At 41.9% G+C, this 25,820-nt stretch overlaps 1 protein-coding gene across 1 annotated transcript in view; it reads right to left on the reverse strand.

Moving 5' to 3' along the window:
- The window catches only part of CCDC148 (coiled-coil domain containing 148), a 147,601-nt gene that overhangs the window by 19,754 nt on the left and 102,027 nt on the right, over positions 1 to 25,820 (reverse strand). The window contains exons 11-12 of the mRNA XM_084829666.1: positions 16,037 to 16,177; positions 4,077 to 4,195 (exon numbers count right to left, since the gene is read on the reverse strand). Coding sequence (XP_084685792.1) covers positions 4,077 to 4,195; positions 16,037 to 16,177 — 260 coding nt within the window. The remainder of the gene's footprint in view (positions 1 to 4,076; positions 4,196 to 16,036; positions 16,178 to 25,820) is intronic.

Here is a 25,820-nt window from a genome sequence, read left to right on the forward strand (position 1 = left end):
GGTATTTGTGTACAGCATGACCTGTCAAGATAGCTGCAGACAATCAGTATACATCAGGGGTCCAGAATCTCTCCCTTTGGTGGTTTCCTGGCTTTTCTGCAGACTCTCCCCATTCCACCGCCCACCGTTGGAATGTGGCCCCCAAGAACTTCTTCGAAATGGAATTCAGCTCTTGGGCTGTTCTGCAGCCCTGGTGTACATGGTTGTTTCTGTGTTTATCCTTCCTGTGTTTATCCTTCCTGTAGGGAGGAGAAGCAGAAGCAACTTCCTTTGTGAGGCAAACTCCCCCCCCCCCGCATGTGAATTGTGCTGGGGAGTGTGGGGAGGACCCTGGAAGCACTTTGGTATTTTTAATTGTTTATTATTATTGTTTTAATCTTAATAAACAAAAACAAACTGGAGATCTGAGGGCATGTAATAGAGTGGGGGGTGCAGTTGTGAGTTGGGTTGCTTATCTTAAAAAATATTATTTTTCTCTCACTATTTTCTGTTTGTTTTTTAAGCTACCATCATGGTGGTGTGGAAGCGATCATGGGTGTGTGGGCTGTCCCAGGAGCCTCCAATCTCTCGCTATTTCCATCCTTATTTTTTCAATTTTTGTCCCCCCACCCTCCACTTGTCAATCTGCTTTGTAGGTATGATTTTGAAGCTATCTGGTCTCAGTTTCTATTTTCTGTGCAATGGGTTTGCTGCTGCTCTGGATTCAGGAGACTGCTTTTGTGCATTGCTGCGCACCTCTCCCCTGTGTTGCAGACCTACTCTCAAAGTTAATTTGCCTCTGTTTCCCTTTTCTGTGCAAGGGGTTTGCTGCTGCTCTAGATTCAAAAGACTACTTTTGTGCATTACTAAGCATATCTCCCCCCTCTTCCAACCACCTGTGTTGTGGCATAATCTCAGGGCTAATTTGCCTCAGTTTCCCTTTTCTGTGCAATGGGCTGCTGCCTTGGCTCACCTTCTGTGACCCCCTGGCTCCACCTACTGTTAGCTGCCCTGCCCTATTAGCTGCCCAGCTCAGCGGGCACCAGGCGGCATTGCCTGGAAGTGCATTGCACTGGGTCAAATCCACAGAAGTGGTAAGTCGTGTGTGTTTGTGAAGAGCTTATATAGGTATTGTAGATCTCAAAACCAAGTGTGGAATTCACAACCTCATCTCTCATCTGACCCTCAGAATATGAATATGGCGTCATTGATCAACCAGTCATCAGATCATGGAAATGTGTGCCTTCCATGTTAGTTGGGATATGGTATGATAAGTGAATGCTTTAAGCAGAACTGATGCCTCAGAGTAGAGGTTATATAATAAATGGAGCTCAAAGTCAGATCAATGAAGATAAGTTGCCCTGAAGTTTCAACGTAGTTCTTGTTTGGAGCTCAAAAGAACTACAAGTGATTTGCTGGGGGAAAAGTGGATCAAATCCGGAGCCTTTTTTTTTTTTAAAAGGAAGGAAAAATAAATGGAATGAAGGATTCAAAAGAAAAAGGGAAGATGTCAGAGATTTTAAAAGAAAACATATGAAAAAGGGCAAATTGACATTAATGTGTAAAATGACTCGAGAATGAAGCTGAGTAAAATGCATTTGCTGTACAGAAGTCTTGTATTTTTATATGCATTTCCACCAGGTGAGGCAACAAATCTCATTCAAAGCACCTGTGAACGCAGAGAATTATTGGTGTCAACCACCCAAGCAGAGTAGCTGGGGAGGAGTGGGAGAGAGCTCACTTAGACTGGAAACCAAACTTCAGCAACCAAGAACCAGTAGGAGTTTCTCCACTCCACAGCAGGATTGTGAAGTAGAAGACAAGCACATTGGTAGGCTATGTGGTACTAAAGAAAAGAGAAAAGTAGCTATGGGACTGGAGAGCAGAAAGGACACACACTCTGGCCTCTACCACCAGCCAGGGGATCAAGTGGTGCTGGAGTGTGTGAGCGTGTGTGTGTGAGCGTGTGTGTGAGAGAGAGAGAGAGAGAGAGACTGAGAGCATGAGTGAGCACAACAGTTGGGTCCTTTTGTATTATAACCTGTTGCTTGTAAGCCATCTTGAGAATCATTTGATTGAAAATCAAGGTATACATCTTCAAAAGAACTTAAAAAAAAATAGGCATGGGGCAATGGCCGAAAATAAGTTGGGGGAATGTTACGAAACTTGGGTGTGGTTGAAACTAATGAAGGCTGGCTACCTATCTTGCTTTGCAAGGAAAAGAAAGCACGGCATTTAAACACTGTTTATGTCTCAAATATTCATTGCAACCTGCTTAATTTATAGCCACTTAACATGTTTTTATGCATCAAGGACATTAATTCTCAGAGATTCATTTCAGCCTGAGGCTTTTGAACCTTGCATCCTCAGGGAAATAGTTAACTCAACTGAAAGTATTACAGAAGAAATCCTTTCCCACCAAGACATCTGAACCAGTCCTGTTGTCATCACTGTGGCTCTGAGTTTTGATCATCACCACTGAAAACATTTAGTCAGTGTGCCTGACCTTGACTAGCCTTCGGCAAAATCTTCAGCTAGGACTCTCAATCCCCAAATGGATTGACAGCTGCAGTGATGAAAAGACAGGAGGCATGTTCTAAAGAAGGGGTAAATTCTCTCTGTAACAAGGAGCATAGTAACATGGGGCAGAGGAAAGTTGGGTGTTATTACCTTGTACTGCTGTCTAAATAGATACATTTAGGGTACAATCCTATGCACATTTAGACAGAAAGATGTCCTACAACGCCCAGTGTGCCCTTAATTTCCCTTGTTTGCTGCTAGAATAGCAATACAAAGAGAGCTACAGAAAAGTAACAAGGCTGCCTTATCAAAGCCACAGGAAGGCTGGAGGGTATCCTTTGCTTGAATGGAAGTGGACAGAATTTGAAAGCTGGTCTTCTCTATTCAGCCTAAAATAATAGAATCATAGAGTTGGAAGGTCAGTCTCAAAGGTCATTTATTCCAATGTCCTGCTGATGCTGGAAATCCTCTCTGCTACAGCTTCTCTGATATGTGGATTTTTAAGCCTCTGTTTAAAAACCTCTTATGAAGGAGAGTCCACCAGCTTTCGAGGCAATCTGCCCCACTGCCAAACAGCTCCATTAGGACATCTTCCTAATGTTTTGTCGATACCCTTTTCTTGTCATTTGAACCTACTGGTTTGGATCCTACCCTCTGGAACAACAGGAAAAAAAAAAACCTGTTCCATCATCTACATGACAGTCATAAGAACACAAGAAGAGGCATGCTGGATCAAACCAAGGAACCATCTAGTCCAGCATTCTGTTCACACAGTGGCCAACCAGTATCGACCAGGAACCCACAACCAGGACACATGTGCAACAGCACCCTCCTGCCCATGTTCCCCAGCACCTGGTGTACACAAGCTTACTGTCCTTCAAACATTTGAAGATGTTGAATGTTGTGAGCCAGAAGGCAAAGGATAGTCATAGCAAAGGAAAGATTTCTGCTTGTGACCCTGGAAAGCGCTACTGCTAGTCACAGTACATTGCACTGGGCTAGACAGAGCAATGACCTGACTCAGTAAAGGCTCATATGTTCATACGAGGGCATGAAAAACAGTTTAAATCTAAATAGCTGCAAGGAGAAGATGTGTGGTGGTTATTTACTTCACACAAACTTCTCTCCTATGTAAGACCAACTGCTGAAGTTTCTTAGTTCTCATCAGTTATGAATGTGGAATGTGGAATGTGGTATCAGTGGTATGAATGGAAAAAGAACATAAATGGACCAAAGTGAACCACTAACAGCATATAGTCCTATGCATGTCTACTCAGAAGCCCCACTGAGTTCAGCTTCAGAAGTTCTGGACTTCAACTCCCATCAGCTCCAGCCAGCATAGCCAGTGGTAAGGGATTATGGGAGTTTTAGCCCAAACTATATGGTTGGCACCAGGTTGACTTTCTCTGATGTACAGGATTTCACCCTAAATATATTTATTTCTGAGATCTATGCTAAATAAAAATGAGTTTTAAAATTAAAAAAGTAAAAAGTAAAAAAGAGGGCTTTTAAATTTTCACTTCAACTATGATACAATAAACCACATCATGATGATTTCTCTCTTTTTGTAGCTTTACCTTTCTTTATCTTTAATTACTTGTTCAGCCATTAATTTCTTATATTCTGTCAAACGCAGTAGATCTTTTGCTTCTAGTTCCTGCCACTTGCATTGCTTGTCAGTCCAGTATTTTTTCACCTAAAGTTCGAAACAATACAAAGGTAATAAAAAGCAGGGCGGGGGGGGGGGGAATTCTATCACTGAGCAAAGGCTATTTTGGTTTCCATAATAACAGTTTTATTTGCCCATAGCATATTGCCGATTATAGCAATTTAACTGTCTATTCCACATTCTGAAAAGGAAAGGGGGAGAAACTGGCTTGAAGAATTGCTAGGCATGACAGTGTTTGCACTGTCTTTTTGCTTCCTTTTCAGTAGCAGGAATTATATACAGCATCATCACTCCACGTATCAGGAAGGAATAAAATTTTCTTTCATCTAGGAACTTCACTACACACATCCACGAAACAGAAATATTTAAATACCAGCAATAGCAAATCCCAAGAGGAAATGCTAGATGTGAGTGTGTGAAAGAAAGACAATAAAATGCAACAGAGCGGTGGTCAATCGGGTTTTTGCTTTTCTTCTTTAAAAAACACAGAAGTGGAATGACTGAGAGCACATGTCACAGGAGGCATGCAAAGAAAAACTGGCAACATTTGGATGATCTGATCAAAGCTCACACCCATGAAAGGAAAGAGTCAGTTCCATAATATGAGAAGATATATAGAAAATACTTTTAACATATTTTGTGGCTGGTAGTTTGGTTGAGATGTTTATAGAATGACATCCAACAACTGTGGATGTGATTGCTCTGAGCAAAGGCTAATTAAAAGGACAAATGCTTCCTCTGTTGTGAAAAAACGTATCAGCCCACAATGGAGATAAACCAAAGGTTAATTAAATGGAAACAACCAATTCTTTTCTTGAATAAATCGAAAGGTGTGTGTGTGTCCAATTTCCTCCCTCTCCCAAACTCTCAATTTCTTTGAAGTAAACAAGTAGCAATCATTATAAGCTTTGTTTTGCCTTGTTTGGATTGTCATGGTCTCAATTAAAACATGACTATTAACAATAACCAGATAAGATATATCTTCCACATATTTAAATTAAAGCAATACTAAAGCACAGGCCAAATTATAGGACATTAGGCTTTCCTTGGGTATGTGACAAGGAAAGTATCAATTTGGGAAGTATCCAATGTTAGTCCTACTTAGTCCCATTCATTTCAATGTGTCTACTCTAAGTAGGACTAATACTGGATACTACCCAAATTGACATTGGAATAAGGGCTAAACTAAACATCCTCCTCCCCTTCATGGATCACTGCCTTGTTGTGGTGAAGGGGCTTGCGTAACTCAGTGAAGTCATAAGCTATGCCGTGCAGGGCTACCCAAGACGGACAGGTCATGGCGGAGAGTTCTGACAAAATGTGGTCCACTGGAGAAGGAAATGGCAACCCACTCCAGTATTCTTGCCAAGAAAACCCCATGGAACGTATCACAAGGCTAAAAGATGTGATGCCGGAAGATGAGCCCCTCAGGTCGGAAGGTGTCCAATATACTACTGGGGAAGAGCAGAGGGAATTTCCAAGTAGCGCCAGAAAGAGTGAAGCGGCTGGGCCAAAGCTGAAAGGACACTCAGCTGTGGATGTGTCTGGTGGTGAAAAGAAAGTCTGATGCTGTAAAGAACAATATGAACTTGAGCACACTCCGGGAGAGAGCAAAGGATAGGAAGGCCTGGCGTGCTATGGTCCATGGGGTCACGAAGAGTCGGACACGACTTAACGACTGAAAAACAACAAAACATTTTCCTAATCACACATTGACTCCAATGGAGACATTTTTTTTTCACACCTCCTGTGGAGGTGGGGGTGGAATTTCAGAGGGCAACAGATGGGGGGGGGAATTAACCTCCCTCCTGGAGCACTATGGTCCTGATCCAAATGGGGGCCATGTGTGCTTACACAGAACTAAAGCATATCACACTATACTATGCATGATTCAGAGAACATTTAGTTTGACCTTGAGAGTTGGCTCCACTGTGAAGACAATAGGTGGTGAGGGTGGGACAGTATTTATGGAAGCCACTCATAGGGCAAGGTTTGTTTCAATGTGCACTGACTATGCTTTTATTTATTTGATTTGTACCCCACCTTTCTACCAAGAAAAATGGCACTGAAGGTAGCTCTAACACATCTGAGTATTGAGTCACACATGCATGTACATCGCCCACTATCTATTTTCTTGATGATATACAGATGAATGTGTGAACTGCTTCCATTTGGGGATGTGGGGAATGCATTTGTAGTAAGGTGAAAGGATGTGAATTTGTTCTGTGGTGTTTTATTTGTGAAGGCTACAAGTCAGCATCTGAATTTTTGTCCTGAAGTGATGACCACATATGCACCAACCAGCCCTCAGTCAAGTGCCAAGAGCACAGCTCAACACCTCCTGCCATGCCTTTGAGTTCTAATAAGCCAAGAGGTGGTCAACTGCTATCTCTGCACATGTCTGATAGCCAGTCTGCTTGACCAAAAATTCACCCATGCAGTACAGTTTTCCTGGTCGCTGGGAAGAAGTGAAGTAGTACTGTACTGATTGTATGGCTGAAGATTCCATGTGTGTAAAAATTGAGGTGTCATGGAGGAGGCTGGAGTGATAGAAAAGCAGAGGAGCCCGTTCAAATATTATTGCCAGGAAGGAACTGCAAAACTCTTCCCCTTCTCCTGGACCTATTAATGGGGAGAAAGTAAGTCTGATGCAGGCTATACCATAATCATTAGAATGCCAGAGGGCTACATCCAATGTCATGTGAGCAGACTTCTATTTGCACAATGGGATTTCCCTTTGCTCCCCTCCTCCCTGAACCCCTATACCCTCCAAATTTGCTCCAGGGGAGGCCCAACCCTCCAAAACAGATCTGGCAATGCATAGCAGGAGGCTGCAGCAGGAGGAGCAGGAATCCTCTCCACTAGCGGTGGCCATTCCACTGGACCCCACTGGACACAACCCACAACTTCTTATCCTCTCACCCAACATGTCCTGGGAAATAATGAAGGTTTTTGGTTGCAGTGGTAGAGAAATACTTACTTCCATCCAAAGGAGTGCAAGCAGAGCCCTTTCAAATCAGCTACAATCTTACCAACCAGCTATTCAGGAGTGAGCATGGGATTGGATACGGTCATACAGTACCCCACCTTACCTACTGAACACCTGACTGACAGAATGTTAAGCTTTTTGAAAGGACTCCATGTGTGCAGCCTTGGGGCTGGATTAGAGAGAGAAAATGCACACAGCAACTCTTTGCCACATGTAGTTCTTCATCCAGCTAGGGATACTTCCCGGAAGCCTGCTTCCACTGGTTTAGTGCTCCAAACTGGATCTGGGAGACTGTGTACAAGTCAGGTTAGTATAGATCACCCTCAATCTGACATTAATTCCTCCCTGCAGTTAGAGTGGGGAGCATCCCAAGAGACTTTTACTAAGTTGAGATTTCTCCCCAGAAGGTACCGGGGTTGTTCACACAAGATGCTAACCCACTCAGTGGTTGAGTGTGAGAGGATGCAGGGTGGCTTGTTAACCATGCAGTGTGGCTTGTTAACCACAACAAACCATGGGTTCTCAAGGTGGCTTGTTCGGAAAAAAAAAGCCACCCTGCGGGAAACGTCCTTGGTTCAGACAACACACTAACCCATGGTTCAATAAAGAACCTATGGTTCAACAACAACCTACACTCAACCACTGAATGTGGGCTAGCATGTTGTACGAACCCAGTCAGTGTCTGAACAGACCCACAGTCTTCAGCCACTACATTCAGCATAGCAGTGGCTCATTTCCTCCCAAAGACCAACCCTTTCTTGATCATCTCATAGAAAAGAACGGCACAGCAGTATCTAAGATGGCAGATCCTTTGTACTTTATAACCATGTAGTTACTAGGAAAAAAGATAAAGGGATTAAACTGCAAAAAAAAATACTACTTGTTTCCAGGAAAAACAAGTTAGCATTATTCTTAAGGCTCATTAGCTCCTCTTCCTCAAAAAAAAATAAAAAAATAAGCATTTAATATTTGTAAGAGGAACAAAACTGTGATTACTTCAAAAACATATGATTTACAATATTTACTCTGGACAGAGAGTGGAAGATACATCATTCCATTAAAATGAAGATGGCAATATGCATCAATAATTTATATGTAACAAATATTAATAGCTTCATTAAAGAACAAAAAAAAATAAAAAATGAATGTGCTCGATGTCTACGGTAAATTTTAAGTACATAAATAATTCCTTGTCTCCCCTCTCCAGGTGGTTTATGAGATCCTAAAGAATCTGAGCACTTCTGTCTTGTTCATTTTACTGAGAGCCTGGAGGTTGGGACTTAACTATGTACTTCCTGGGGTTTTAAAACTCACTCAGACTAACACTAGATGGCAGTCCTCACTCTGAATGGAAATCTACAGGCACAGGCAGGCAGGCAGGCTGATGAAATTCCCTTGACGTAGAATCCCATGTTACACCAGTTTTATGGGCTGATATCGCCTATGGCAGACTTCAGTATTTTCCTACATTTCAGAGTTGCACATTTTGCTTCTATATTCGATGTACACCCATGTGAAATCATTAGGGGTTTGGTGGCCACTTTTAAATGGAGAATAAAAAAGCCAACTTCTCTGCAACCTCAACTGTCTATAAAAGTGAGGTGCAGATGAGCCTACTACAACCATGTTTAAGAGCTCTGCATAATATTTTCAGAGCAAGTAACACAAAAATTATATTTTTGTGCCCTTTTAAAACCATCCAACTTAGCTATATTCTATGGATTCACTTCAGTGAAGCCAGTAGAGCAACCCCAGAACTAGTGGCTTGAAAAGGAAGCTAAAAAAGCTCTGAACAATGACAACTCACATAAGGAAATATAAGCATTTAATGGAAGTTAATGTACACATGGTTATTTTAGATTTCTGAAACTGTTCACAGTTCATTTACTCCCCAAAATAACCTTTTTAAAAATGCAGTTATTTCAATGCACCAAGACAAATCTATCAGGTATGTTAAGAGAAAAGCAAGTATTTCCAGAAATGCTGATATTTTAGGAGATTGGCATTCACCAGCACAGGGTTGAAATCTCATGTAGATTGATTTTAAGGATAGCTTTATTTAAGCTACTTTTATATGCATATTTGTTGTTGTTGTTGTTCAGTCGTTCAGTCGTGTCCGACTCTTCGTGACCCCATGGACCATAGCACGCCAGGCCTTCCTGTCCTGCGCTCTCTCCCAGAGCGTGCTCAAGTTCATATTCATTGCATCCGTGATGCTATCTAGCCATCTCATCCTCTGCCGTCCCCTTCTCCTTTTGCCTTCAGTCTTTCCCAGCATCAGGGTCTTTTCCAGGGAGTTTTCTCTTCGCATTAGGTGGCCAAAATATTGGAGCTTCAGCTTCATTATCTGTCCTTCCAATGAGCACTCAGGGTTGATTTCCTTTAGGATGGACTGATTTGACCTCCTTGCAGTCCAGGGGACTCGTAAGAGTCTTCTCCAGCACCACAGTTCGAAAGCATCAATTCTTCGGCGCTCAGCCTTCCTTATAGTCCAGCTCTCACAGCCATACATTACTACTGGGAAAACCATAGCTTTGATTAGACGGACCTTTGTCGGCAAGGTGATGTCTCTGCTTCTTACTATGCTGTCTAGGTTGGCCATAGCTTTCCTCCCCAGGAGCAAGCGTCTTTTAATTTCATGGCTACAGTCACCGTCTGCGGTGATCTTGGAGCCCAAGAAAGTAAAATCTGTCACTGCTTCCATTTCTTCCCCTTCGATATGCCAGGAAGTGATGGGGCCAGATGCCATGATCTTAGTTTTTTTAATGTTGAGTTTCAAACCAGCTTTTGCACTCTCCTCTTTCACCCTCAACAAGAGGCTCTTGAGATCCTCTTCGCTTTCTGCCATTAGGGTGGTATCGTTGCATATCGGAGGTTGTTGATAATTCTCCCAGCAATCTTAATTCCGACCTCTGATTCATCCAACCCGGCATTTCTCATGATGTACTCTGCATATAAGTTAAATAAGCAGGGTGACAATATGCAGCCTTGTCGTACTCCTTTCCCAATTTTGAACCAATCGGTTGTTCCATGTCTGGTTCTTACTGTTGCTTCTTGACCCTCGTACAGGTTTCTCAGGAGACAGGTAAGGTGGTCTGGTACTCCCATCACTTTAAGAATTTGCCACAGTTTGTTGTGATCCACACAATCAAAGGCTTTAGCGTAGTCAATGAAGCAGAAATAGACGTTTTTCTGGAATTCTCTTGCTTTCTCCATGATGCAGCGAATGTTGGCGATTTGATCTTAGTTCCTCTGCCTCTTCTAAACCCAGCTTGTACTTCCGGTAGTTCTCGGTTCGCATACTGCTGAAGCCTAGCTTGTAGGATTTTGAGCATCACCTTGCTGGCATGTGAAATGAGCGCAATTGTGCGGTAGTTTGAACACTCTTTGGCATTGCCCTTCTTTGGAATTGGAATGTAAACTGACCTTTTCCAGTCTTGTGGCCACTGTTGAGTGTTCCAGATTTGTTGACATATTGAATGCAGCACTTTAACAGCATCATCTTTTAGGATTTTAAATAGCTCGGCTGGAATACTGTCATCTCCGCTAGCTTTGTTGTTACTAATGCTTCCTAAGGCCCACTTGACTTCACTCTCTAGGATGTCCGGCTCAAGTTCAGTGACCGCACTATCATGGCTATCAGGGACATTCAGATCTTTCCTGTATAGTTCTTCTGTGTATTCTTGCCACCTCTTCTTAATCTCATCTGCTTCTGTTAGGTCCCTGCCTTCTTTGTCCTTTATCATGCCCGTCTTTGCACAAAACGTTCCCTTGAGATCTCCAATTTTCTTGAAGCGATCTCTAGTCTTTCCCATTCTGTTGTTTTCCTCGATTTCTTTTCATTGTTCATTTAAGAAGGCCTTCTTGTCTCTCCTTGCTATTCTCTGGAACTCTGCGTTCAGTTGGGTATATCTTCCCCTTTCTCCCTTGCTTTTCGCTTCCCTTCTTTCGTGAGCTACTTGTAAAGCCTCATCAGACAGCCACTTTGCTTTCTTGCATTTCTTTTTCTTTGGGATGGATTTCGTTGCTGCCTCCTGAACAATGTTACGGACCTCCGTCCATAGTTCCTCAGGCACTCTGTCTATCAGGTCTAATCCCTGAAATCTATTCCTCACCTCCACTGTATATTCATCAGGGATATGATTTAGGTCATACCTGAACGGTTTAGTGGTTTTCCCGACGTTCTTCAGTTTAAGACGAAATTTTGCAAGAAGCAGCTCATGATCTGAGCCACAGTCAGCTCCAGGTCTTGTTTTTACTGACTGTATGGAGCTTCTCCATCTTTGGCTGCAAAGGACATAATCAATCTGATTTCGATATTGACCATCTGGTGACGTCCATGTGTAGAGTCGCCTCTTGTGCTTCTGGAAAAGAGTGTTTGCTATGATCAGCATGTTCTCTTGGCAAAACTCTATTAGCTTTTGTCCTGCTTCATTTTGTGCACCAAGGCCATGCCTGCCTGTTATCCCGGTGATTTCTTGACTTCCTACTTTAGCATTCCAATCCCCTATGATGAAGAGGACATCTTTTTTTGGTGTTAGTTCTAGAAGGTGTTGTAGGTCTTCATAGAACCGATCAACCTCAGCTTCTTCGGCCTCAGTGGTTGGGGCATAGACTTGAATTACTGTGATGTTGAATGGTTTGCCTTGGATTCGTACTGAGATCATTCTATCATTTTTAAGATTGTACCCCAGTACTGCTTTTCCCACCCTTTTGTTGACTATGAGTGCTACTCCATTTCTTCTAAGGGATTCTTGCCCACAGTAGTAGATATGATGGTCACCTGAATTAAATTCGCCCATGCCTGTCCATTTTAGTTCGCTGATTCCCAAGATATCGATGATCAATCTTGCCATCTCATGTTTGACCACCTCCAGCTTACCTTGATTCATTGATCTGACATTCCAGGTTCCTAAACAATATTGTTCTTTACAGCATCGGATTTTCTTTTCACCACCAGACACATCCACAGCTGAGTGTCCTTTCGGGTTTGGCCCAGCCGCTTCACTCTTTCTGGCGCTACTTGGAAATACATATATATATATATATATATATATATATATATATATGCATATTAGGATGAGGCAATTATATATCTCCGATTACTGCCACAGCTCTGTTAAATATCACTGGACAAGTTTATGCCTTATAATAAAATGTATCCAATTGCCTTAATTGCTTTGTTTTACACAATATTGCCTAAAAGAGAAATCATGCTCTCTCATAAAATGTTGCTAGGGTCAATGGCCTTTTTCGAATTATTATCAGAATATAAAATCTGTGATGAGCATTATATATGTTCCTACCCCAAACTGTAGCTTCATAGTGGCTTTATGTAGCAAAGTTACCTATGGATTTAATTAGTTTTATGCATTTTATTGAGCCTACTTGGCTTCCCAAAATTTTACATTTGGTATATAATCTGAGCATATTTTGTGGTAACCCAGTATGGTTTCCTGAATTATGGAGTATTCAGTAAAAACAACATGCAATCAACAATTAATCTGCTCTTCCTCCAGGATTCCAGTGTAGCTATTTCATCTGATCAAAACTAGAGAGCAATTCAACACTGGAAATACAAAGTTCTCAAACCAACGGGAGTGGGGATATGCTAATAAGGCAGATAGCTCCTACTGCATGTTCTCCACACACATAACCTCTATGTTGGTGTCTGCTCAGAGAGTGGAAGCTACTAATGCTGCTGTTACCATTTCCATTCTGACATCATGTCAACTAGCCATAGTCCTCTGCTCCTTAAAAGAGGGAAGAATAGTATGTGGGAGGGGAGATGGTCACACAGTTAGTTGTTTAGCAACCATTCAACCGAATGCTTCTAGGTCTGGGGTCTCCAACGTGGTGCCCGTGAGTGGCAATATGTCCACAGATATCTGTCTTGGTGCTCGCCAGGCTCTCTGCCCTTCCTGATTTTTATTTCTTAAGTTTTTTTTTAAGTAAAACATCGTGCTTTTTTTTAACTGGGAGGCTGGCTTACTACAAAGTGAAGTGCTGCCCTCCAGTGCCGTTAGCTGGCTTCGAAAGGGCGGTCTGGTGTTTGTACCCATGTCTGCCTTGTACTTTGGTTCTTGCGCAAGTTGCTTTTCCTGTAGTCTTACCAGTTCGCCTTCTGGGAAATGAGTGTTCTGTGACTGACCATGCCCACACGGCAGGTGTTTGCGAGAACACCCATGACACTTTCTAAAAATTCCAAATGTTCACACAACCCAAAAACGTTGGGGACCGTTTTAGGTTGTGCACAGAGCAATAGGGCACACTTGGGAAATTGTGCAGAATTATTCAATGACTTCCCTCTCCCCCTCCTCACTATGGGAGAAGTAAGATGCCCAAGCCCTGCCAGCACAAAGCTAACAGAAAAGCATAATTTCTACTTGGAGTTAAAATAGTGGTGGTTCCCTTTGCCTGCCTGGAGTGAACACAACTCTTTATGAAGAGTCAATAGGAGCTCAGACTTAGGCTGTGTGTTTTCATGATAATAAATCTAGCAATGGGAGTGGATGGCTGTAGCAGTCAGCTTTGGGTTGGACTACTGGACTGTTTAGATGTTGACCAGGGCTACAGGAAGCAATGGGCAATAAAAAGAGGGATGTTCCTCTCTGGAATTTCTTTTTGCGTAGGAGCTGTTTCTGTACTTTTAAGCTTCATCCCCATAAAGAGAAATTGTAGAGCACATAAAGCAGCTGGGAAATTGTGTGCTCCATGCTAAAGCTCATTTACAATGTGTATGCATGTTGTATGTATAACTTTCATACTCCAGGTTGAATAAGTGACAGTACAGACTCATGCAAGGAAGTCTCTACAAGGCTACTTTGTTTAACTGCTTTCCATTCTCAAAGACAATAAAGCCTTGTCAGCAATCTGGAAAGCCTTAAGCAAATGGGTCCCCATGGTCATCACTGAAAATGCAAAGGCACGGTGAGGTGGCTGCCACAGGCGGTTGATTTGGGGTGTCATGAATGGGCAGCAAATTGATAGTTATTGAATTCATTATTATTGCATTTTTGCTTCCAAGGATGCTTCTGGAATGTTATGCCTCAGATGCCTAAATAACTTGCTGGCCTAGGGCGGGGTAGGCAGAAGTTAGATCTCCAAAGGTTTTGGACTTCAACTCCTAGAAGCCCCTGCCAGCATGGATAGTGGCCAGGAATGCTGGGAGCTGAAGTCCAAAACACCTGGAAATGTACTTTCTGCCCACCCCTGGCCTAGTGCACCTTGACTGGGGGAGGGGCAGTATTTGCTGCTTTGCTTCAGGCAGCAACATACCTTGGGCCAGCCCTGGTTGGCTAGTGCCTTGCCTCACAACCATATTAGTGGGCAAGAAAGAAAATTAAGCTTAGTAAACTCAGAAGGCTGGGGCTCAGTAAAAAGGGCCATGTCAGGAGCCCCGCATGCACAAAAGAGTTTCTTACAATGTTTTTTTTAAACCAGCTCCATTTGTCACCTAACACACTCTTCCTGTAGTGGACAATGCAGCAAGAAGAGCTGCATTCTGGGGGAAGCCAAGCCAAGCCAGGGAAATCCCGGTGTGTACACAGTGGCACTTGCATATGCCTTTGGATCCCAGCCAGGATGGGGAAATCATTCTTCAAGCCTTAATGGTAATATGCTTTGCCTACATAAAGCTAGTTTTAGAAATCTGAATAAAATTGCAGGTGACTTCCCTTCTAGCATTCTTCTTGCCCATATTTCAAAACAGATTTCCATGCTTAAAAAGATAAAATAAAACTGGGTTTCACTGATTGGTGCAACATTTCCTTTTGAAATAATTGGACATTTGACTTTCTCTTACTTTTTCTTTAACTGCTGAATACATTTGTTTAGGAACAAAAACTCTGATTACACTGAAATACAGGAGTGATAACATTCATTTGAGCAAACCTTGCAGATGTGATAACCGAAGGACTTGTATGAGAAGAATTACTCTCATTCCGAAAACACAAAAACAAACCCCATATAGCTCTATGTTTTGCTTCATCTTGTTGTTTATGACTGACTAGGAAAGAAATACACTTAACTGTACCAATGCATTTGGGGAACTCCATCTAAAAGGCTGATATTGCAAAGTTTTAAAAAAGAGTGTTTTTAAAAAAGCAATTGACCCTTATAATGAACAGGAAGCTGTTTTGTGCAAATAACTTGCACTCACAGTATAATCCCCTTTGAATTCAATAGGTTTTACTTCCCAGTAAGTGTGTATAGGACTGCGGCCTTAGTAGCTACAATCCTGGAAATGGAATCAGATAAAAAGCAATACATAATACACTTTCTAGGTACCCTCTTTCCCGCCCTTGAATACCTTCTTTAGAACTGTGCTTCTATATGATCAGCAAAATGTTAATTCAGACACACTGACTGATGCCCTTTTCATTTTATTCCCCCTGCCCCCCACTACAGACATTAGGCATCAGGCCCCATTGTTCACGGAAGCTGTCTCTGTGATGCTCCGTTTGCAGTATGCAGACATTATATTGTGAAGCTTATTTGGTGCATTGCAGCATACCTTGCTGCAGCACTGGAAACCACAGTGGTCTTTGCCACATTAGCACTTGACAGCAAAAATCTGCCAGGCACTTGTTCCTCTGCACTGCTCTCTCTGTGACAGTGTGGTCGACACATGCATATGCCTGGGAGTGTGCTATTAATAATAACGCCAATTAAAAACACACTTTAACATGATCACTGTGAAAATGGCACCGAGTTTTCAAGCTTCAACAAGGACTGGCAGATCTCCACTAAGCACTCATTAATCTCTATAATAATGCTAAAGGCTGTTTACAAGGCTATAAAGTATCAAGATCAATTAACGTTTTAAATATATTAAGCCATTTAAAACACACACGCACGCACACACATGCTTTGCGTACTTTTTCTTTATCCTCTGCTCTCTGAAGCATTTCTTTTTCTCTCTGAAACTTCTCTTTTTCATCTTCCTTTTCCTTTCTTCTGGTGGCGATGGCAGCTTCCAGTCGGGCAGCTTCTTCCTGCTGTGCACGCCACTGTAAAACCTACACAAAGATTGGGACACTTTACCAGTTCCATAAGCAACATTTAAAAAAACCCCAAAACTGAGACACTACTTTTCACAAGAAAAAAATGCCTGTTTCATCAATAGCAAATGGCGGATATGTGCCAGCATTAGGAAATGTAGAGGAAGAGGAGAAGAGTCAACATTTATTTATTTGCTTGATTTCTAACCCACCTTTTGATTCCCAAGGTGGCTTCCCATCATGTACATGTTGCCTCATTGACCATGTTTGGATGTAGTGCTAACCTATGATTTAGCATTACATGAACAAGCTTGGGCTCATCAAACCCTGCCCCCTCCTTCTCCTCCTCTGTTGTGGATGAGAAATCAGAAGCTTTCACTGGCTTTTAAAAACTAACTTACTGAAAATTTGTGTTATGCCAGAACCCGGAGAAACCATGGTTACTGTTAACTATGGTTTAGGGAAACAAGCCAACTTCAAACCATGGTTAATGAAGTTGGCTTGTTTCTCTAAACCAGGGGTGGGCAACTTGTGGCCCTCCACGTTTTGGTCTACAACTTCCATTAGCCCTAGCCACCATAGCCAATGATGAGGGATGATGGGAGTTGTAGGCCAAATCATCTGGAAGATCACAGATTACTCATGCCTACTCAAACTATAGTTAAGATTAACCACAGTTAATCTTACGGTTGGATGTAACGCTAAACTGGATCTTACACAGTTTACGGTTGGATGTAACGCTAAACTGCAGTTAATTGAAAATAGATGTGAAACCTTCCAATATCCTCATCATGGCCATGTTGGAGGAAGTGAATGGAGCACACAAGCCCAAGACATTATTTAGTTTAGCATTATATATGAACCAGGTCAATGTCATCACCTGAATACAAAAGCCTGCAAAACCTCAAAGTGGTATGAGCTGCAATCCCTCCTTGAAGCCACTTTCAGCTCAGAAAAAAGCTATTACCAGTCTCTATCCTCATTTAAGCCTTTCATATGTGGAGGCTTAAATTGGTACATGGTGCAAATGTAAGAACTTCCTTGACTAGAATGCACATTCCAATTTTTCTTCTGCATTTTGTCCCTCCCTTAATGTGGACTTGTCTTCTCATGTACATGAATGGTACTATATAAGATAGTAACAAATAAACACTATATAAGAAGGTCAAATGTGTAATTATAGGGATCACCTTGCCCATTTCTAGCCCTCGGAAATAGGCAATCTGGTGCCGTCCAGCTATTTTGGACTACAATTCCCATAAGCCCTAGCCAGGAAGGACAATGGTCAGGCATTAGGGGAATTGTAGTCCAAACTATCTCGAGGACTCCAGGTTGCCTACCCCTTGATTTAGGGGGTTAAGGTATGCATTCACAAGGGAAACAATATATCTGGCCAGCAACAGCAGCAGCTGAAATGCTTCCGATGTCTTCAGTGTATACAAGATTCACTCCACTGCGCTCCATCCTACAATTCTGACATGTAAACAAGCCCTGGAACTGAAAAATGGAGCCTCCTCAGTAAACATAATCTGCCCACTTAATCAATAAAACTATCTTTAATTACGAGCATGAAGTCATTTAATCCTCTGATTTATTTAGTAGATCTTATACCCTAGCCAATACTGCGTTGTTAAAGAATAAAATGTCAATTGAAAAACTAAACAGGCTCATAGACAGTATGAATCTTTTGTTGTGCTTATTTACAGTTTATGGCTCGGTGTAAATAATACGGAAAATGAGCTGAAGGTCATCAACAGGATCCTTCACGCAGAACCAACTTCCCACTAACTTGTAAGATCCAGACATGAGCTGCCAGAAACCACCCACTAGGATTCCGCAAATCAACACACCGACCCGGAAATCCTTCTCAGGCACCGAAGATCAAGTATACATAATAAGAAGCTTCCTGGCGGCTTTTAAGGACTTCCCTCAGCACTTCAGAAATGCACATGCCAAGCTGTTACTTCTATTGAGCTGAACAGAGTAGCCTTCATGTGCTGGAGGTTTACGTGCAGAACACAGTACGCATCATGGATGCGTTGGATGGTTGGAAAAGTCTGATTCCAGATTTTGTCACTGTTCCAATTTTGTTATCTTTACACATGGTGAAAGAGGGTTCAAGTAATTGCTCTCTCTACCATGGTGATTCTTCTCATTTAGCCCTTGATGAAGATCCACATCTCTCTCTCTCTCTCTGCTACTGGATATGTATTTAGATCAAAGGCCATTACAAGTTACAGGAGACCTGATTTTTTTTAATTAACTGTCTATAGAAAATGGGATGCACGTGATCTTCTGCAGCTGCCCATAGAAAACCTATTTTAAAAAGTCTGTAATGCTTGCTTAGTTAGTATGCAAAAGAACTGTACCAGAGGTGTATTTTTGGAATATATCGATTTCTTAAACAATTTTAACAGTAATAAGCTATAGCATCTTAAGATAAATAATCATTAGACATAATTAGTGCACCATTAAAAAGAAACACCTGAATCTATTCTAGATCATTTCTGTTTCTAAAATTGGGAAGTGCTATTTTCTCATTTGATTATACACTGCACAGTAATAATTCATAAGCAAAATAGATTATCAACTGTAACGCTTGCCAATCACAATCAGAATCCCATAGGAGAAAAGGAACTGAGAAATGCTACAGCAAGACTGATTTTCATTACAATGCGGAGGATGTAACGGATACAACAATATAGACAGTGAAATTGCTGCTAAGGATCAATAATCTTTGAAGTTTATTTATAAAAATACCCCCCCCCCCATCTCACACACACACAGACCCAGGCACAAAATCTATAGCACCTGCAGTGTGCATTTATAGTCAAGACCAATGATAATCAAGCGTACATATTGTGCAATGTTCAATAGCAACTTTTTTAAAAGATCAAAGGTTATTATAAGAAAGCTTTTAAAAAAATCAAACATGTATATGCTAAGCCTCACAGCTTGACCCACAATCCAGTTAAATCAACGAGACATGTACCCTGTTTCTATTCATGTTTATTCAGAAGTAAGTCCTATTTCAACCTGCTGAACACTTACCAAAAAGAACTTAGTGGGAATAATTTTCAAGTAAATATTCTTAGAATCAAGCTACAAATCAGCTTATGGGCATTATTCATATTGTATCTACTCAATAATACCTCCATGAACGACTTTATATTACCAGAATTCAGGCACATAATACAGAACAGGAAGTGCTGGCTTGAGCAGAAAATTCTGTTTAATACAGATTGGGAAGACAATCCAGCGCACTATGGAAGCCCAGAAGTTTGCATATACCTCAGTGCAGGGAGACTGCCAACCTGTATTTAGTATTTCTGAGATTCATAAGAACAAGATAACGTGGGTGTTGGCAGAAGAAATCAATAGGAAAACACAGCTATTTTCTAAAGCATATAGGTTTCCAATGAAAATGTCAGCACAAGATAATAAGTGGCTAGAGGTCATTTTGCTGTTTTTCTGCTGAAGAGGATACTGTAATCACCTATTTAAAGCAGATCATCTGCACTGAAGGGTGGAAAGACAATAATGAAGGAACCAGGATCGAGTGCTGTCATTGCGGGGAAGCACAGAAGCATACAATAGCAAATTGGATCAGAGTTTTATTACAAGATCCTATTTTTCAGGCACAGCTCTAATGCCTTGATTTTTAACATCTCTCTCCATTGAATTTTTAATGCAAATCTTAGCTCTGAGAGTTTCTAAACAGGAATGGATTTTTAAGTAGCTTGTTCAGCCATTTGTAGCCTTGAAAAGGCTAGCAAACTTTGGCCACAATCCAGTTCTGGAATGTTTAAATGAGCATCAATGTGCAGTCTTTGTACACAAGGGCCCCTGCAGCAAACACACTGTGCAGTGCTCTTTAGCTGAGCCATGGGGATGCAGTGACAACAGTCCCCCCCCCACCAATGAACAGTAAACACAGAGGAACATGTACGTAAGCCAGTGACAGCCCTGCATGGCGAGGCTGAGGGCCATGGCATGCTGCTACAACTGTGCACCATCAAGGTGAGAGCCAAGCTATGGTCAGACAGAAGGCAGAGACCTAGAGGTAAGAGGAAAAATTACACTCTGTTAAGTAGGCTGCTCAGTGGTAGAACAAGAGACTTGGTGGTGGACTCCCAGAGCATTTGGCAGCCATGGATATGGTCTCTTTAAGAAACTCTGCCTGAATGAGGGTAGGGAGAGGCAGGAAAACTGAGAGTACAAAATGATCTTGCCAAAAAAACCCTGAAGGTCACATAAAGCCGAATTTAACAGCATCAATCTAATCAAACTGTGTATATTCTGAAGCCCTAGGTCGGGCAAACACCAAGTTAGTTATGCACACGTATGCCAGCCCTGTAGAGATTCCTCCCAGGTATGATTAATTCACCAGCCGAGGCGCAAACTGGGAATTTCTTAACTTTTGGGAAAGTTTTGAATAGTTGTATGTTCAGCACTTCCTTGAGTGCTTTGCCCATCCCAAGTCACCTCTTTTGAAATTTGTGATGACTCTGGCCAAGAGTTGTTCAAACCCTATTGTTTCAGTTTGGAATGGCTATTTAGGCCACATGAGAATTCTTCCTCTAGCCTCTTTGTGTCATTGTCATGTTGGAATAGACACCTTTTGTGTCTTTGAAGGCACTTCAGAGGCTCAGGATAAATCGTATCCAGGCCTCTCTGGTCTCCTCCCCTTCCTGCCCACCAGAACGCTCCCTTCTCCCCCTCTCTGAGGTCAATTTTCCAGCCTCAGAGAGGCAGCTGGTGTGGTTCTCTGTGTTTTATTTTTTAAGCAATTACGTTGCCAAGGCGGCAAACCACCCACCATCATCAACTTCATAGGCTTCATCAATTAATTGAAAAAAACACACTCATTATTAACAATCCCAAAGAATGATGTTTGCTGACAGACTAAATACTCTGATATTGATAAACCACATGGTTCTCCTTCACCCACTACCACCAGAAATCTGCTGCGGATTCAAATGAGGCCAGATTTTTTGGACTCTGGCCTCAGGAATCCACGGCGGATCGGCCCCACTTACCTCCTCTCCTGGAGGATTCTGCGCAGGACGGCGCGGCTGCTTGTTGCACCGGGAGCCATTTGCCTCCACGCCGATCACCTTAAAAAAAAAAAAAAAGGCGATCGGCAGGATGTCCCCATTGACTTATAAGCAAGATTCACAGCTCTATGTTGCATATAAGTCTATGGGGACATCCTGCTGATCGCCATTTTTTTTTAAATGGCGATCGGCACAGAGGCGAAGGACTCCGGCTGCGGGTAAGCGGTGGCCCTCGGCTCTGCGGAATCCTCATGGAGCGGAAGCGCTCCATGAGGATTCTGGAGGGGGAGGAATGGATTACCTCCCTTCCCCCGTGGAATCCTCACCGGAACAGATGGTGGGAAATCCGTACATCCCTAGTGTACACCCATATACACTACTGCTCACCTCATCATGATGCACCCTATAAATACCAGGCGGATGGGCACAGAATAATTTGTGGGGCCTCAAGTCACATTCCTGTCTGTGGCATGGCCATAGCACTCTCTGAAGCAGAGTATGCGGAAGTGACCAGAAAGAGCCCTCTCCATGGGCTTATTCGGCAGGAAGGCCATCCCAGCGTCTGCATGTTGGGGGTCTTGTCGCATGAGTGGATATCTCACAATATTGACTGGGCCCAAAAAAAGCATGGGCTGACTTCAGGGTGGTTGGGGTTGCATTAGAGGGCGGTTCCTAGTCACTTTATCTGACAGGTGGCCATAAATATGCTGTACTACATATGTTCAAATGTCTCCCCACTGACCGAGCAGGTTGATCTCTGCATGCACACTCAAGCTCTGCCAAACAATTATACCTTCCACAAGAAGTGTTAATACCTCACTAGTATATATTTTTCTAATATTACAAGAGCAGCTGGTGCGTAATGCTTAAGCCCAACAACATTACAGACATTTAGGAAGAAGGCAAAGGCTTTCTTGTATCATTAGGTTCTTATCGGTTAGATTTACATTTTTTATATTTATTAATCACTGCTAAGTGCTTTAGGGAACTGGGTTTATTCTTGTTTTATTATCTTATAAGCTTGCGTTGTGCCTGCTGAAAGGAATGACATTTATTCATAAAGTATATGAATAAATAAATGCATTATGAGGGCACAGCAACTGCTTCCCAATGCCCACTTTGAAGACTGTTATCCTAGAGGCTGAAAGTTCTTTAAAATTGCAAACACAGATATTTTGGGCTACACAAATCATACCACATTAAAGTCTGAAAATAACATTGAGCATCTGGGCAGATTACAGAATGCTCAGTTGAATTTGCAAAGCCTGGTTCAGACCCCAGTTCATCCATAAATTCACTGACTGACCTTGGGAATTGACGGACCTTTAGACCTCAGTTTCCCCATCTGCAAAATGGGAAAGCAGTTATCTACCACACTGGGTTATGTTGAGAATGAATAAGAGTTATGATGTTGTTATGGATCTGGGAGGGGGATGACTTACCCTACTGGTGGACCCCTTCTTTATAAGGGTCCCCCTCCCCAAGTATCACTAATAGGCTGCTACCAGTCATGATGAACCTCCAGAAACATCCTAGCCTGTCCAGCTGCTGGAGAAGTTCTGAGATCTTCTGCCAAGGACCCCTCCCTTTAGCCCAGCCCTAGGAAAAAACAAAAATGCTTTGGATTTCCTTCTCCAAAGCCAAGATGCAAAAAACTAAACAAGAAAACTTGTGAAAATCCTAAGAATACAAGCAGTCGTTCTGCAACTGTATAGTCCTTCATATGGGGGAGTGTTTAGTGCAGGGGTGGGCAACTTGTGGCCCTCCAGATGTTTTGGTCTACAACTCCCATTTGCCCTAGCAGGATAGCCAATGGTGAGGGATGGTGGGACTTCTAGGCCAAACATATCTAGAGGTCAACATATCTAAAGTTTCTCACACCTGATATAATTTAAATATCTAGGTATGCCTTGTCATATATAATTACTTTGTGACAGAATCAATTATGTTTCTCCTGTTTAGATCATGAGATCTATTCAAGGAAATGAGATGTCCCTTCACATCTGATTCTGTGTGTGGGGGAGGGGGGGGGCTCAGAGAATGAGAGCAAGCCTTTTAAAAACAATTTCCGCTGTTATACTAACAACCTCTGAAAACAATTCGTGCTGAGTCAGTATTGACTCAGAATAGCTGCATAATGAATTGATATTAAATAAATGTTCTCAGGAATGTTTAATTTTTAAGGTATAAAGTCAGGGATAATGAATTAAACCCAAACTGTAAGATTGAATAGATTGCCTAATAAGTCCTTTCCCTGATCCAATTTCTGTGAGTCATACGTACATTCATTTTCTTTCTCTGGTTTATGACAAAAATCAAGCTGGCTGCCAAGATTCCCCCACCCACCCCCAAAGCTGAATGGATTTTTAAAAAACCACCCTCTTACTGGCATAGTTTTCTTTCATAAACAGCACAATGATTCTTCTAAAAACTCACTTGCTGGTGACAATCAGAGTTACCCTTCTATGGAAATAGAATGTATAATTAGAAGAGCTGATGCTGATGATAGTGAAAACACACCTTACATTTTAAAGCCCTTGGGGTGGAAGAGAGCTGGCTCTGGGTGTGGAGGACTTTCAACACATCTTGCCATTGTTGAAGAAAAAGTATTTAGCCAAACCAGAGGAGTACATGTGGTGGTGGTAATAATAATAATAATGATACAAATTACAATTGCAGCATTAGATGTAATATTACAGCTGCAATATTATGTCTCTATAATTACAATGATGCTTGTAGGGGAGGTAAAGTAACACAGATTATACAGGAAATGGAAGCCTGGGAACTTTTAAAATTTTGAGCAGTGATTAAATAATGTTTCAAGATATGAACCCCCTGGACTTTTTAAGTTTCCATCAAGAGAAAAAAAAAGTCACAGTTAAAGTAGAAAGGTTCAAACTTTAAATCTTTTTATGGTAAGGATAAAATATCTACTTAAGAGACACTTTAGAAAAATACACTGCTTGGACATTTTTCAGAGGGTAATCTAGATTTCACCTGACACAGTGGCCAGGTTCACACAGAATAATATACCAGGATTTTAGAGAATCCTGGCTTACCAGGAACAAGCTGCATGCTTGTTCATGGTAAGTCCATTCCCTCCCACTTGGCTCCTCCTGTTAGTGCAACAAGCTAAACCAGGGGTTGGCAATACTGGAAGGTCCAGGGGCCAATTTCTACTTCCTGGAACCCACCGAGGGCCACACCCTTCGTTGCTGCCAAAATCCTGCTGAATTTTGGGGTGAGAAAAGAAGCCAAATTTCCCTTCAAAGCACGCATCTTGTTCTAATGCAAGACTGCACTCCTGAAAGCCCCAGGGAAGCACAATTTTGCATTAAAACAAGATGTACTTTCCTTGCATGCCTTGTTTTAAAGGTAGAATGCAGTCGTTGTCCCCTTCGCTGGGCCATGTGTTGCCCACACCCAAGCTAAACAAACCAGGAAAGATTTGTTTAGCATGTCATCCAAACTGGGCATTCTAGCTTGTTGTTCCCAAACAAGCCAGGATTCGTAAGCCAAGCCAAATCCTGGTTTTCAATCCTGGCTTGTAAAGGGTGCAACAAGCCAAAGTTTTCAAGGTCAAATTATGAAAGAACATTTCTACTTTAACTGTGAAATTCTTCTTTTGCTATGGGAATGTGGCCAGTGTTACATCCTACCCCAACTTAAATAGGATAAGGAAGGTACAGATATAGGAGGGTGGGAAGCTCCTTGGTTAAGTGGTAGAGCCCATGCTTTGCATGCAGAAGGTCTCAGGTTGAATCTCTGGCATTTCAAGTTGAAGGATGAGGGAGCAGGTGATGGGAAAAACTTCTGGCTGAGATCCCGGAGAACTTCTCCAAATCAGGGTAGACAATACTGGGCTAGATAATGTGAACACAGAATGTGAACACAGATTCCTGTGTACAAACCTCAAAGTTACTCAGTGTGGAACATTACCCAATAAATATAAAGGGTGGTATCCAATTAACCCCTTCTGGGGATGGAATGGCTTCCATCAGAAGTCTGCTCACATGATGCTGGATTTTATCCAAATTTATATTATAATTTCATATAAAAATACTTCTGTAATCAGTTTTCTGAGAGCTGGCAACCCCACTCGCTAAATGTACACCTAAAGCAGTACATATATACATGTGCGTGTGTGTGGATGTGTGCGTGCGCACACATGCATATGTGGTCTGGTCTGCTGTTCACTCATTGCAGCACAATATCAGGAAATAGTCTTTACTGTGTAAACATTAAGTGTGCTGTTTCAATATTAAACCATCCTGATAGTTAAGCTAATATCAAAGCAGTAGGGAAACTGACTCCCCCACAGCCTGTTTCACAAATGAGATCACATTTTAGCAAGGCGGCAATTGCCAGGAGCAATAAGCTTTGAATGCCAGTTGTAATTAAAAACTTTACTTTCAAATATATTTCACAGTTTCTACATGGTGAAAGGAGGATTTACAGAGTGAACACAGATTGCTTTGCTTCACGGAGGGGATACTTCTTCATAGTCAGTTAATTATTTGACTAGTGTTCACTATGAGGATGTAATGTGCACTAAGCATGACTAATTAAGGCAACAAATTATATGTTGTGGCACAAGTTTTTGC

The sequence above is a fragment of the Heloderma suspectum genome, chromosome 1 (assembly GCF_057233095.1).
Source record: "Heloderma suspectum isolate Gila_16-S chromosome 1, 16-S_ref, whole genome shotgun sequence".
Lineage (NCBI taxonomy): Eukaryota > Metazoa > Chordata > Lepidosauria > Squamata > Helodermatidae > Heloderma > Heloderma suspectum.